Source organism: Streptopelia decaocto (assembly GCF_964273445.1).
Source record: "Streptopelia decaocto genome assembly, chromosome: 7".
Classification (NCBI taxonomy): Eukaryota; Metazoa; Chordata; class Aves; order Columbiformes; family Columbidae; genus Streptopelia; species Streptopelia decaocto.
This window is the reverse complement of record NC_138661.1, coordinates 22,270,648-22,282,674: the sequence shown is the minus strand read 5'-3', so window position 1 is coordinate 22,282,674 and position 12,027 is coordinate 22,270,648. Positions and strand designations below refer to the sequence as shown.

The following is a 12,027-nucleotide window of genomic DNA, read 5'->3' as shown; positions in this document are numbered from 1 at the left end:
TTTTAAGACCATATGTTGGCATCCATGTCAGTTCATTTGGTTCATGATTTCAAGGCTACCTGGGAAAAAGAAAAAAATAAAGGCAATATTTTCCCTGAGTTGTTCTTTACAGAGAGTATCTGAATATGGAGTTTTACCTTCCCCTGCTCCACATTTATGTGTAGGAAAATAGCATAGATACAGCTAAATATAGCAGTAACCTACCTAAAATCATGACCTGATGTGGTAGCATTACATTCTCTGCTGCTGTGAGATGCCTTCAGGATTACCACATTCCTCTTGTTAATTTTGAAAAGCCTATGAAGAATAGACAGTGGTTTAATCTGAATAGTGTCAATGCCCTGCTAGATTTTTCTTACAGCATTTCTACTACTACAAACTGCCACCTTGTTGATGAAAACTTTATGTTAAGGAACCAGTACCTCTATTTTAACTGCAGCTCTTGTGTGTATGCTTGGCGTTTAATGTACCAGATGTCTCATTTGCCACTCCCAACCCATCATTTCCATCAGCAATGAAATTTACCAGATCAATCCTTGTTTTATAAACTCATCGAGAAAATATGGTAAAGTTTCAATAAGGTGATAGAGACTATGTTTACAGTTCCAAATATAGCACTCTGTTTTGCTATATGGCTTCTATTATATAATTTCCACAAATAAACCCTTTTTTCCTCTGTACTGAACAGAAAGTTTAGATGTCTTCTTTATGAACCTTGTTTAAATACAGATTTTTGAGCTACCATTTCTCTGAAATGAATGCATATCTATGTACTCTTGATAGGCAGAAGCAGAGATAGTTTCCCTGTGCTACTTTGCCACAGGAATGAAACAAAAACCATTTCAATGAAGTGCTCAAGTGCAAAGCTCATTCCTGCCAGAAACACAGCAGTGCAAAAAAAAAAAAAAAAAAAAAGGTGTATATGGTATTCAGATGCAAGAGAAATTTCTGTTTTACATCCTTAAAGTTGCTTGTACATTAAATCTTGGTAGTAGGGCTTCACCTGGTATTTCCTACTCACTTAGGAGGTTGAACATTCGGCATTTTTAAAGTCAAAGATAAGGAACCTTTTTCCTGGGCTCAGGATGATAATTTGGGTTCACACCCATGAGTACCTAACAGACACCTGACTTGTAGCTCCCTGAACAGTTTTTTCCACAGTTGTCCATGCAAAGTAGCCTCCCTGCATTGCACAGTGCTCTGCCAGCAGCAGGTCCATGCAGAGCACATTTCCCCTGTGCACTTTTTCTTCTGTGCCTCTTCATGCCCCGTGCCCACTCTGTCCCACAGCCAGTGTCACCACACGGCTCCTCACACCTAGGTGATTCTGCACCCCCGTGGTCCCACACTTCCCTGCTCCCCAGTACCAGCCCCTACAGCACAGTGCCAACTCAGGGCTTCAACTGCCTTACCTGCTCCTGGTTGTCCTCTTGTGATGTACCCCACGTGTCGCTGAGCTGCCCTCCATCAGCAGCAGGGGAGAACAGGGGCACCCAGTGGGCAGCAACATGGAAGATGCTGAGGCTGGAAAAAAGTGAAGAAAAATGGTGAGGGGGAGAAGAAAATAAATGGAGAGGGCCTTGTGGTTACTGCCACATGCCGATCTACTTTAAATCCCGCGTTCTCAGGCTCTTTCTGAATGGGCAATGGTGATTCAAGTGTTATCTGCAAAAAGACTTTCTCTGAAGCTGTGAATTTGGTGTTTAAGCTACAACTGTATTCACGAGGGGTGTTGAGGGCATTTTGAAATCCCGAGAATTAAACACAGCTGGTAAGGAGAGGAGATGCTGAATTGTAACATGCCTTCAAAATGGGAACTTAAACACACTTCCCCTCTTCTTCTGATGCAACAGCTTCCAGTTCTGATTCCTATGATTTTTATTTCTTACATATAACATGTTGTGTTATGTGTGCATTAGTCAGAGCCCAAAGGTTTTTGAAAACACTCTGAACACTTGGGATTAAATATTTATACACCATTAACACAGATTTCTGTTTGACCTTTCTGTCTCAGACAAAATTTTGATTGTGTTTGTGTGGTTATTAAATGTTTATCTAGATGACAGTAAAGAAAATAAAATGTCTCATTTCCCTGTCATCAATGATTACATGGTTTAATTAATGTACATGAATACATCTGCTAATGAAGCAGAAGAGTGGACATTAGCGTGCAAAGAAAATAAGCAATTTCCTGTAACTCAACCAGCTCCAAGCCAGGCAGAATAGTAAAAATGTGACATGCAGTGTGGTGGGAAAAGATGTGGTTGCTGGAAGGGCAAGGGAGGGAGAAGGAATCCTCATTGCTGCTCTGCTGCCTCTTCTCAGATGTGAGAGGAAAGCACTTGCCTGCCTGATGTAAGGTGACCCATTCTGATCACGGAGTACACAAAAAGTACTCGCTAATTCCTAGCCCAAACATGAGGATGCAATGTTTGTTCATTATCCATTTTTAATTTAATTTTCTGTCAAGCTGATTTATATATAACTGTTTGCTACATAGAACAATTTTTTTTTACTGTGTCATTGATAGAACCTATCTTTTGGTATGTTAAAATGTAGGCTCTGTTAAAACAGAATAATTAATTTTCTCTTAAGACTGACATGTACTTAAAACTAAGGGATATTTTGAAAGAGAGAATCAGATAGTTTAACCCAAATATTAAAGTCATTTACTCTGAAAATCAGCACTAGTTAGTTGTATTGCAACTTTATTCACACTTCAAAGTCTTTAACAGTAGTTCCAGTGTGACCATCCTCCTAATGATAGTGGAGAAACTCCATAGAGCTATTTTCTCATCATGTTCAGTAGATCACTAGCAGTAGAAATTCTACTCATTCTAAATGGTGTGCAAATAAATATGTCTTAAGCTTGCTGTCTGGTATTGCTTCTGAGCCACGTTACTCCTTACATCCTTCCACTGTATCACTGCAGTTATTTTTTTTCCTCAGCAATATCAAAGCATAGGTGGCTCTGATCATGTTTCCCTCTAGAGAAATTGCAACAGTTGTTGCAATGATGGCCCAAGAACCATCTTTGTTTCTTTCCCTCCTTTTTAATTCTTCAATATCGAGAAATATGCCAATTTGCCCAAAGCTAGATCCCTCTAGAGAACTCCAAGGTAATCTTAAGTGAAGAAAAGGGAAGAACTACGATTCTGAAATATGAAATATGGGTATTTGCTTTTTTTTATTATTAATAGCACTCTTGTGGGGTTTTTTATTTATCTGTATTCTGCTGTACAGTGTGTGTCTACGGCATCAGTCAAAACCAAAATCCTGTTAAAAGTTCCTCCCTCAGACACTGTCCATGTGTTTGGCAGTTGGATGAGAAAAAGAATGAAAAAAAAAAAAATAAAGTGGCATGATGAGCCCTGGCCATGGCTTGACAAGGTCTGAGACTCATTTCTTTTTCTGTTTGCTGATTTTTAGCTACATCTCCATAGATGAAACACTTCAGGGTCTGGAGGCCCATTCCTTCAACAGTTTAAGTAAAGTCACTCATATGTAAGTACTGTAAGCAAATAAATGAATACTGTGACAAAATACATTTGGAGATGTGTGGAAATAACATACATGTTCATGTTTGAGTTGTCATTCTTGTCTCTTTTATAGCTGAATATTCCTTTTCTCATTTCCTTTCTTCATAATGCGGAGTCAGTCTCTTGTTTGATTGTGGTTTTTTCCCTACGTCTTTTCGGTTCCCTTGCTCTTCTGTGTCCTGCCACAGAAGTGTAAGAAAGTGGGAAAATATGTGGGACTACATTATGAGCTTAAAGGCAAACTGAAATGAGCTGGCAACTAGGAATTACTTCTGTCAAATTACTGAAGGTAAGTGTAAAACAGTAGTATAAGCACCAGAAATAAAATCGGAAGGGCCAAAACACAGAGAAAAATGGCACTTGCTGTAGCCACAAAGAATAACAAGTAATAATTCTGGAAATGCACCCGTAAAATGAAGAGTGTTTATCTGGTTATTAAATGGAACAGGAAAGTTATGGACAAAGACTTCTGGGAAGTGTTTTTATACATTTTTGTTCTGACTGGTCCTCCTCAAATGATGCACTAGGGCAGTTACCAAAGTGGTAAGATACCTGCACCCAGCTGCATCATCTCTCTTTAAGCATAGGTCATATTTTTATGAACTTGTGTCTGGCAAGTGCTGAGCAACTTCTACAAACTAAGGATACTCATCACCCGCTGTATTTTAATGGACCAGCTCTAATTTTGGCTGTAATTAATGGCAAAATTCCCACTCTATGAAGATGAAAATCAGGGTCAAGACTTTATGAGGTTTTTTTTCCCCAATTGTGTTAAATTAGTTTCACAATTGTTTCTTGTCCCTTCTTCCTGTCCTTACCTTTTTTAAGTATGTCTGTGAGACAAACTTAACATATTTACAACTTCAGAGCTGTCTCTCCCATATGATGGCGTATTTATTTTTTCTGGATATAACTGAGTCTGATTAGCAGTCAACATCACTGTGTAGTGGTCTTACTAATAGAGCTGCAGCTTGGTAGTGTTACACTAAATAAAAAGCTTTCACAGTTAGGTCATTGTTTCTCAGGAAAACATTCCTGTGGAAGGAACCCCAGAAAAATCACTCTTCCTTTTCTCTGTGCCTCTGCTCACTCTCCTCTGATCTCTCCCTACTGCCTTCTCCTCCTCACTCCAAAAGCTCTCTCCTCTTATGCAGCCACATGAAGAACCCTCTCAGCATTTGGGAACAGGGCCAAAGGTTATGGTTCAAGTGACTTGCCCTCGTGTCATTTGGGAAGCTGGTGGGGCACCGTTCTCCATCTCTGCAGTGAGCTGGAGCCAAGGGCTGGGACTGCTCCACCAGCCTTCAGACCAGGGCTGCACTTCTCCTCTTGGACAGCTTGTGGAGCCAGGTCGAGGGATAGGGTGCTGCAGAAAGGAGAGGTGATTGTATGGAAATATCCGAGAAGCAACTGGAGAGTGAGACTGAAGAGATTGTTGGGTACTGTTGTATAACTGCAGTGAATTTCAGGGCACTTGAGACAAGTGCAGGGCAGAAAAATCTTGTTAAAATCTGCACCCTAGAGGTAGGGAATAGACTGTTGGGAGCCCAAGCTAGTTTTCTAGTGCTGGAGGTACAAAGGCTTGACAGGTGCACGCAGATGAAATAACACAGATACTTTGGCTGTAGTAGATCAAAACATGGAAGTACATATACAAGTGAGAGAAGCCAAGGAAACTATGGGCAAAGTAAGTTTGAGAAGGTAGAGAGGGGTCCCAATTTATTACAAAAAAAAAAAATTTAAAACATTCCAGAACTGCTGACCTGGATATCTTTAGTCTTCATAAGTATCTCAGCATAATGTGATTATATTGAGACACTATGGCCAGATTTGCAATTTCAAGATTCTGGTCTCAAACAAATTCGAGGATATGTCAATAAGGCAAGTGAGGTATGAAATACATGTCTGGTAAATGAATTTTAGAAGCTGTTTACATATGTAAATATTTTTGCTTTTTTTAAATGTTGCCAAATTCATGTTGGATGTTAAGTAGCTTAGTAACTTTTCTAGAAGTTATCTGGTGAATTTATGTCTCACTAATTAATTCATTAGACTAAAACTTGAATAGTTCTTATTATTAGTTTCATTTTTAGATTCATTTGGATTTGGAACTAAATATTTATATCTTTGTAATCAAACAAAATCATAGTTATTTATAAGTATTGACACAGGATTTTATATCGAGTGACTTTCTCTACACATCTGTTCTTGATGTGTTAAAGCTTTTTAAGTGTTTTCTTTAAAAAGCAAAACTGAGTTGTTGTTCATGGACAGTCAGGTCATGGTTTGTTTGTGAACCTTGTACATTTTTAATTACTAGTCTGAGTGCCAGAAATAAAATTTAAAACATTGATTACCTTTAAAGCACAAATAAGCAAATACTTAATTGGTTTACATACTTTTAAAAGTAAAGCAGTTTGTAAAGTAACTTTAAATAATTTTGTAAATATTCCGCAAATAATTTCATCTTGCAGGTAGGTAACAGCCTCCATCTTTCTTGTAAGCATCTCTAAGTAATTTTAGCTGAGACTGCAAAGTGAAATGTTTGTTAAGGGCACCTTTTGCCTCTCTGCATCAATGGTCAACAAAGATGACTATTAGCCATCTTAGAATTTTTATATCTCTAAAGCACTTCATTCCCTGAAGGACTCAGAATTATTACATTGCTATTGGATGCCAAATTCAAGCACTGTTTGCTAAGACTAAGCTGTATTTATAGAGTGTGTCAAATTTCCATTTCAAAAGTCACTTAAAATCATCTCTCATAGACAATTAGATACTTGGGAACCAGCCTACTAGACGTTTTTAAATATACACCTTGGCATTTTAGGCAGCTAAAACTACTAATAGCTTTCCAAGAGCTGCTTTTCAAAGGAACCTTAACTTTCTAAATCAGCAGGTTTCAACCTTTTCAACTTACCAATTCAGAAAACCTCACCAATAAAAGTGTGAACCTTGTCTAACGAATCTACCAGTAATCAATTTGCTTTTCTTAATTTTTTTAATCTTTTGGAAGTAATCTTTACACCACAGCAGTCTTTTGACTACAACTTGAAAATTATTATCCTATACCATTTAGGCACCTTTGAGTGTATTACATACGACTAATGTAAAAGAAATTGTGAAATCCAGTGCATGTATTGACTATCCTGTTAACTGATAAGATCAGACCTATTCAAATACCTTTTTGCCTTGTGGGCTTAACTTCATAGGCTCCAATATTGATGGAGCTATAAATATCCTTTAAATCTGTGATTTTAGGGGGAGGATTCCTTCCACTACCCTGAGATGAGTGATGTTTGAGTGTGTAGAACAAGGACAGCAGCACAGTTCATGAATGGAACTGAATTTGAAGATTTTTCTCTTTTTCATGCATATGAAATTAGAAGCCACATATTCAGCCAATCAAGAGCAAGAGGCACATTTGACTGGACTAGAAGGGAAAACTGGATTTTTCTCCTAATTTTTCTCTTACACATAGCATTCGCTTTGGTCAAATCACCTTTTAGCTGTTTATACCTCTCTCATCTATGTTGACTAGAGACTTCTGAGCAACTGTCTGTCTGCTGTTGATTTCTGTAGAGCCGACCACAACGGGCCCTTTTGTTCCTTTGGAGCTTTAAGAAACCTCTGTAATACAAAGTGTAGGATGAAAATATAAATACAGTAAATATTTTAAAGCATATATATTTCCTAATTCCAGCATTCCCAATTCAAGGAAATTGAACAGCAGGGACATAAACATTTCCCCAACATTCAGTTGAATCATATTGATTTCCTCATATTATTTAAGCTTTTCTCTGACTATTGTGCCAACTGTCTCATCTAGCAGTTTTAGATCTTGTTCCCAGATTAATTAGTTTTTCATTATGCTTTATTAAACAGCACATGCCCTCTTGTGGCCCAGTTAATAAACCAAAATCTGATAGAATCCCATTGCATTATTTTGTGCTTCCAATTTTAGTACCACCGGTAGATTTTGAATTCTTACTTTCAGTACCCTCATCCAAATCCTTTACACAGAACATTAGGAATAACAACAAGTCAAAACCTGATGACTCTATGGTACTCCAATGGATTATCCATTTCCAGAGTGAAGGTTGATCTGAAGGCTGTCTTTCTCTGGAATACGTTTCATTCACAACAAAGGAATATCTGGCCAGGAAGCTCATGAGTCCAGCATTTTAAATGTAGTCAGTGGTGGAAAAAACATGTCAGTTAAAGTTTACGGAGCAAATTCCACTGTGGGGAGTACCATAGCTACCTAACTAATAAAATAATTTGGAGAAACAAGAAACTGACACTGAGACTTATTTTAAATACAGAAACAGTGCTGTTCAAAGTAGCTAACAGACATGAATATTTGAATACAGCTCTGTAACAGCAGTAGTATAGCTACTAATTTAATTAGTTTAGCATAACTGTTTAGTCAGTAAACAGTATCCAGAGGAGCTGAAGCCTTGTACCTGTATCTACTGTCTTAGGTCTCTTTTCACACTTTTATTTCTGAGACAACTTGACTGTGTTGATTTTATCCTGTAAGTCATTCCAGTGGCAGAGGTATCCGTAAACCCCAATTTCCTGCACCACACACAAACTGCACCACTATGTCATCTATACCTGTCGTCTTCATCAAATTTCTCTATATAAGTTGCAAGAAGTGCTTCCTTCAGCCACCTGCTCCACAGCTGGACTCAGGAGGAAGAATGACACCATTCCTTCTATATGGTTTCTATATTAAGGCTGAGAGTTGTTCCAGCAGAGTTTTAAGACCAGTTGTAAGGAATTAAATGTATGTTACATTTTGCAACAGTATAAAGCAGAGATACACTATCCTCTATACCCTTGGAGGTGGTTATATAGTGAATGGTGTGACCATTTCAAGACTCAGAATGGACTTAATTTAAGTCACCTGAGCCATCTTTTGGATCCAGTGATGAGTTCTGTAAAAGAGACAGGAAAAATGGTACAAAATACTGTTAGAGACATGCTTCTTCCTCCCTTACTTAACAAGCCAGTCTCCAGGACTGCACCCATCCAGAAGAATGATTGCTCAGAATGCATTGCTGGCCAATACAAAAGCTCATTGGAGGAATTAGGTCCATGAAATACCATTTTAATATGGCTGATTTCCATTATGATAATTAAGTATTAATGATCAATATGGTAACATTTCTCCTTTTTTTACAGTGAAATTCGAAATCTTAGAAACTTGGATTACATAGATCCAGATGCCTTTAAGAATCTCCCACTTTTGAAATACCTGTAAGTATTTAGCACCTGTAGCAAGTTGGCACTTAAGCCAAATGTCTCTTCATACTATAGCAGGGGTTTTTTTCTTTGTATTTCATTTTGGAACTGATTGTAATGTTTTGCCCTGTTGCTTTATTTCAATGTCAGAAAGCCAGCCAGGGTAGGGGTTGGAAATTTGACAACTTTTGCAAGAAAGGAAAACACGTTCACAAATTCAATAGCGATTTTGCTATTCTTCTTATCCATTAAGTGTCTGGAATACACTAATATTTTATTGGAAAAATTCCACAGCTAGCTTTCTTCTTATGAAGTGCTGTCTTGTGATATTTTTGTAGGGAATAGTGGGAAGAAAAGACACAACAGAAATATACACATCTTTTATATTTAGTAGATATTTACACAAGGTTTTAAAGCATACCTGTCAGCTAATTGTGACAAGTCCATCTATAGGCACCTGATTTCACATGACCTTTATGGCAGAAAGAAATCCTGAAGAATTCTCTGTGTCCCCATGAAGTTTCTAAAGAGTGACACAGAGTAACCGAACAATGAAATTCCAAACTTATGGCACAGGAAAGAGAAATGAAAAAGATAATAACTTCTGTGATTTTAAGCAATGTTTGGAAGACTCTAGAAAAGGCTATGTCTGTGCATGGTGGAGTAGCAGCAAGGAGGAAATATTTTTTTCAGATTTTATTCTATAGATCTGAAAGTAATAAAAATAGTCAAAATAATTTCATTTCAGGAGAATAGTTTTAAAAATTGAGAACTATATTTTCCTAAGTTATTTCCACTCTACAGGAGTTCAGAAATAAGGGGCATTAACTGCATTCATGTTTGAAGACAGTTTGTCTTTTTAAAGCTATTTGAACAGCTCTTAGTCTCAGTGAAAGACAGAGGATTTGGGGGTCCAGACTATTGCCTGAAGTAGTCTTAATCTCTCAAGTGAATCCAGCATTCTAGGTTTTTTTCTCCCTATGCACCTCACAGGCTGCTTCCCTCTGCGGATCTCCTTACTTGTCTTATTGTTCTGTATTCCCATCTTCTTCAGTTGCTCTTGCATCCTTATATTTTCGACAGTTGATTATAAGTCATTTGGTTGTCAACACAGAGGATAAAATAACTGTTCTGTACTGTTGAAGGCTTTAAATACATTTTGTTGTTGTTGTTATTCAGTACAAGTAATTCTTTCTGTTTCTCTTTCAGTGGTATTTTTAATACTGGACTCAAAGCTTTTCCAGACCTCACAAAGATCTACTCATCTGATGTGAACTTTTTACTGCAAGTATCTGTCCTCACAGATGGTCTGCCATCCTCAGACACCAAAAAAACCCTATAATGGAGGTTTCTGTTTTAGAGAAAAATATCAAATAAGTCAGACAAAGCACTTTTCCTCAATCTAAATTTCACTCATTGTTAGTACCAAATCTGGAAAATGTCCAGTTACCTAGCACTATACCTTTGACCTAGATGAGCGACATGGGGACACAAGCACATTTCTCTTGAATTAGCCAAAGCACAATACACAACTTCTCCAGGCCTTTTGCTTTTATTTTGTATTTGTAATGGCTGTGCACTGCCTAAATTAGTCTGAGGTCAGAATAGTGTGACACACAGGACCTGATCTGACATACAGCCTGCTAACACAAAGTCATCCTGTCAACATTCTTCTAACAAATTTGGCTTGGCATGGTGACCTCATATTACACATCTTCTGATACTGCTCTTCGTTGAGCTCCTACATTGTTGAATCATAACCTCCACTGGCTATCTGCCTTCTTTCTTCTGACCTCACCCTGAACACAGGAGACCCAAGAGCAGGAGAACTGGATAGGCTTGAGAGCAATTGTTTATCATTACACCTCAGTGTTGGCTGAGCTTACATTTTTAGGAAGATTTTGGTGAAGACTTATTTTATCCAAAATATGTTGCTTCATACAACTAATGTTTTAATAAAGAAAACAGAAAATGAGCTTAAATATCAAAATCCTAAAGCTGAGAAATAAAGTAGAGCTTTTAAGTCACTAGATCAGCACCCTGCTTTCATGACCGCCTTAGTAGTGGGTCAGTTCAGACTGGCACAGCATGTCTTTAAGAAAGAGGACTACCATTCTCCCTTCTGTTACTCACCCTCTTTTCATAGCAGTTGAATTAGATGCATACTCTTCTAGATGGACAGCATAAGCTTCTGTGAACACACACTTTTGCTAAATACCTTTGTCCAACCTTACTTGTAGAGTCACATTTCAAGTACAAGTCCATAGTCACACTGAAAGACCAAAGGACCAGGATTGACAATTGCCTACTTTTAAGCTAGACTTCCTAGGTGGAGCCGTCTCTCATTAACTATGGTCCTCAGCTGGAAAGAATTTTCCTACTAGCAAGCTTTGCTAATTTAGTTGGGTTCGTACACATGAGGCACCCTACATAACACTAAAACCTTCCTCCTTTCTCACATCTTAAAACCCATTTACTTTAACTGCTTAAAAGATATTCCCCACCCCCCTTTTTTTTTCAGTATGGCTTGAAGCAATTGCAAAACAATTTCTTGCAGAAAAAGAATAGGAACACAAATGGGGAGTGGTGAATCTCCCACTGTTATCCTTAAAGGTATTTCAGAAACAAAGATTTCTGTTGTGAAAAAAGCAAGTGTTCCTTGGTATTCAGAAAGCAAAGATGACATCCATCTTCGTGCCCTAACCTGCAATTTAAGTTCAAATTTTGAAGCCAAGAGGGGAAGATTTGCAGGCTGACACATGCAAAAGTATGTTGGTCATTAATTATTCCTAAAGAGGAGTTATCAATCTTGTAGCAGTGTTCAGCTGGAAGAGGCTTGACTGCTGGACAGGCTGCGTAAAAGGCTATTAAAAATTAGTATTAAGCTAGAAAGTGACTTACAAAGCCATGATTAATGATCTACCCCAGGTGTTGTTTCAGTGCTGCTAAGGGGCATTCTTAGTCAAGAATGGTCAGTCCCCACTGAATTCATGGTCTACCATTGGCAAGATGAGCCTCAGAGCAACATAGAAACACTGGTTGTTTTGCTAAAGAGTCTAGACCTGCAGTGAGCAATGACATCTTCCCTTCCAAGGATCTTCTGAGACTAGAGGTAAATCTTGTGCTGACTCACGCTCCATAACCTGGAGCTGCTATGTTTGCCTTGGCTGTAGGCCTCCGAGATTGAAACCTGAGTCAGCCAGAGCTCTGAGTGGAATACACCTACATCTTAAGTGGT

At 38.1% G+C, this 12,027-nt stretch overlaps 1 protein-coding gene across 3 annotated transcripts in view; it reads left to right on the top strand.

Annotated features, from left to right (window-relative positions):
• TSHR (thyroid stimulating hormone receptor) overlaps positions 1 to 12,027 on the top strand; it is a gene marked incomplete at both ends in the record, with an annotated part of 61,632 nt that overhangs the window by 29,202 nt on the left and 20,403 nt on the right. For 2 of the 3 annotated variants that reach the window (XM_082058582.1, XM_082058581.1), the window contains 2 exons: positions 8,730 to 8,804; positions 9,999 to 10,077. In XM_082058582.1, coding sequence (XP_081914708.1) covers positions 8,730 to 8,804; positions 9,999 to 10,077 — 154 coding nt within the window. Of the gene's footprint in view, positions 1 to 3,429; positions 3,505 to 8,729; positions 8,805 to 9,998; positions 10,078 to 12,027 lie in introns of all 3 variants that reach the window. The other variant, XM_082058580.1, reaches the window with a different exon arrangement.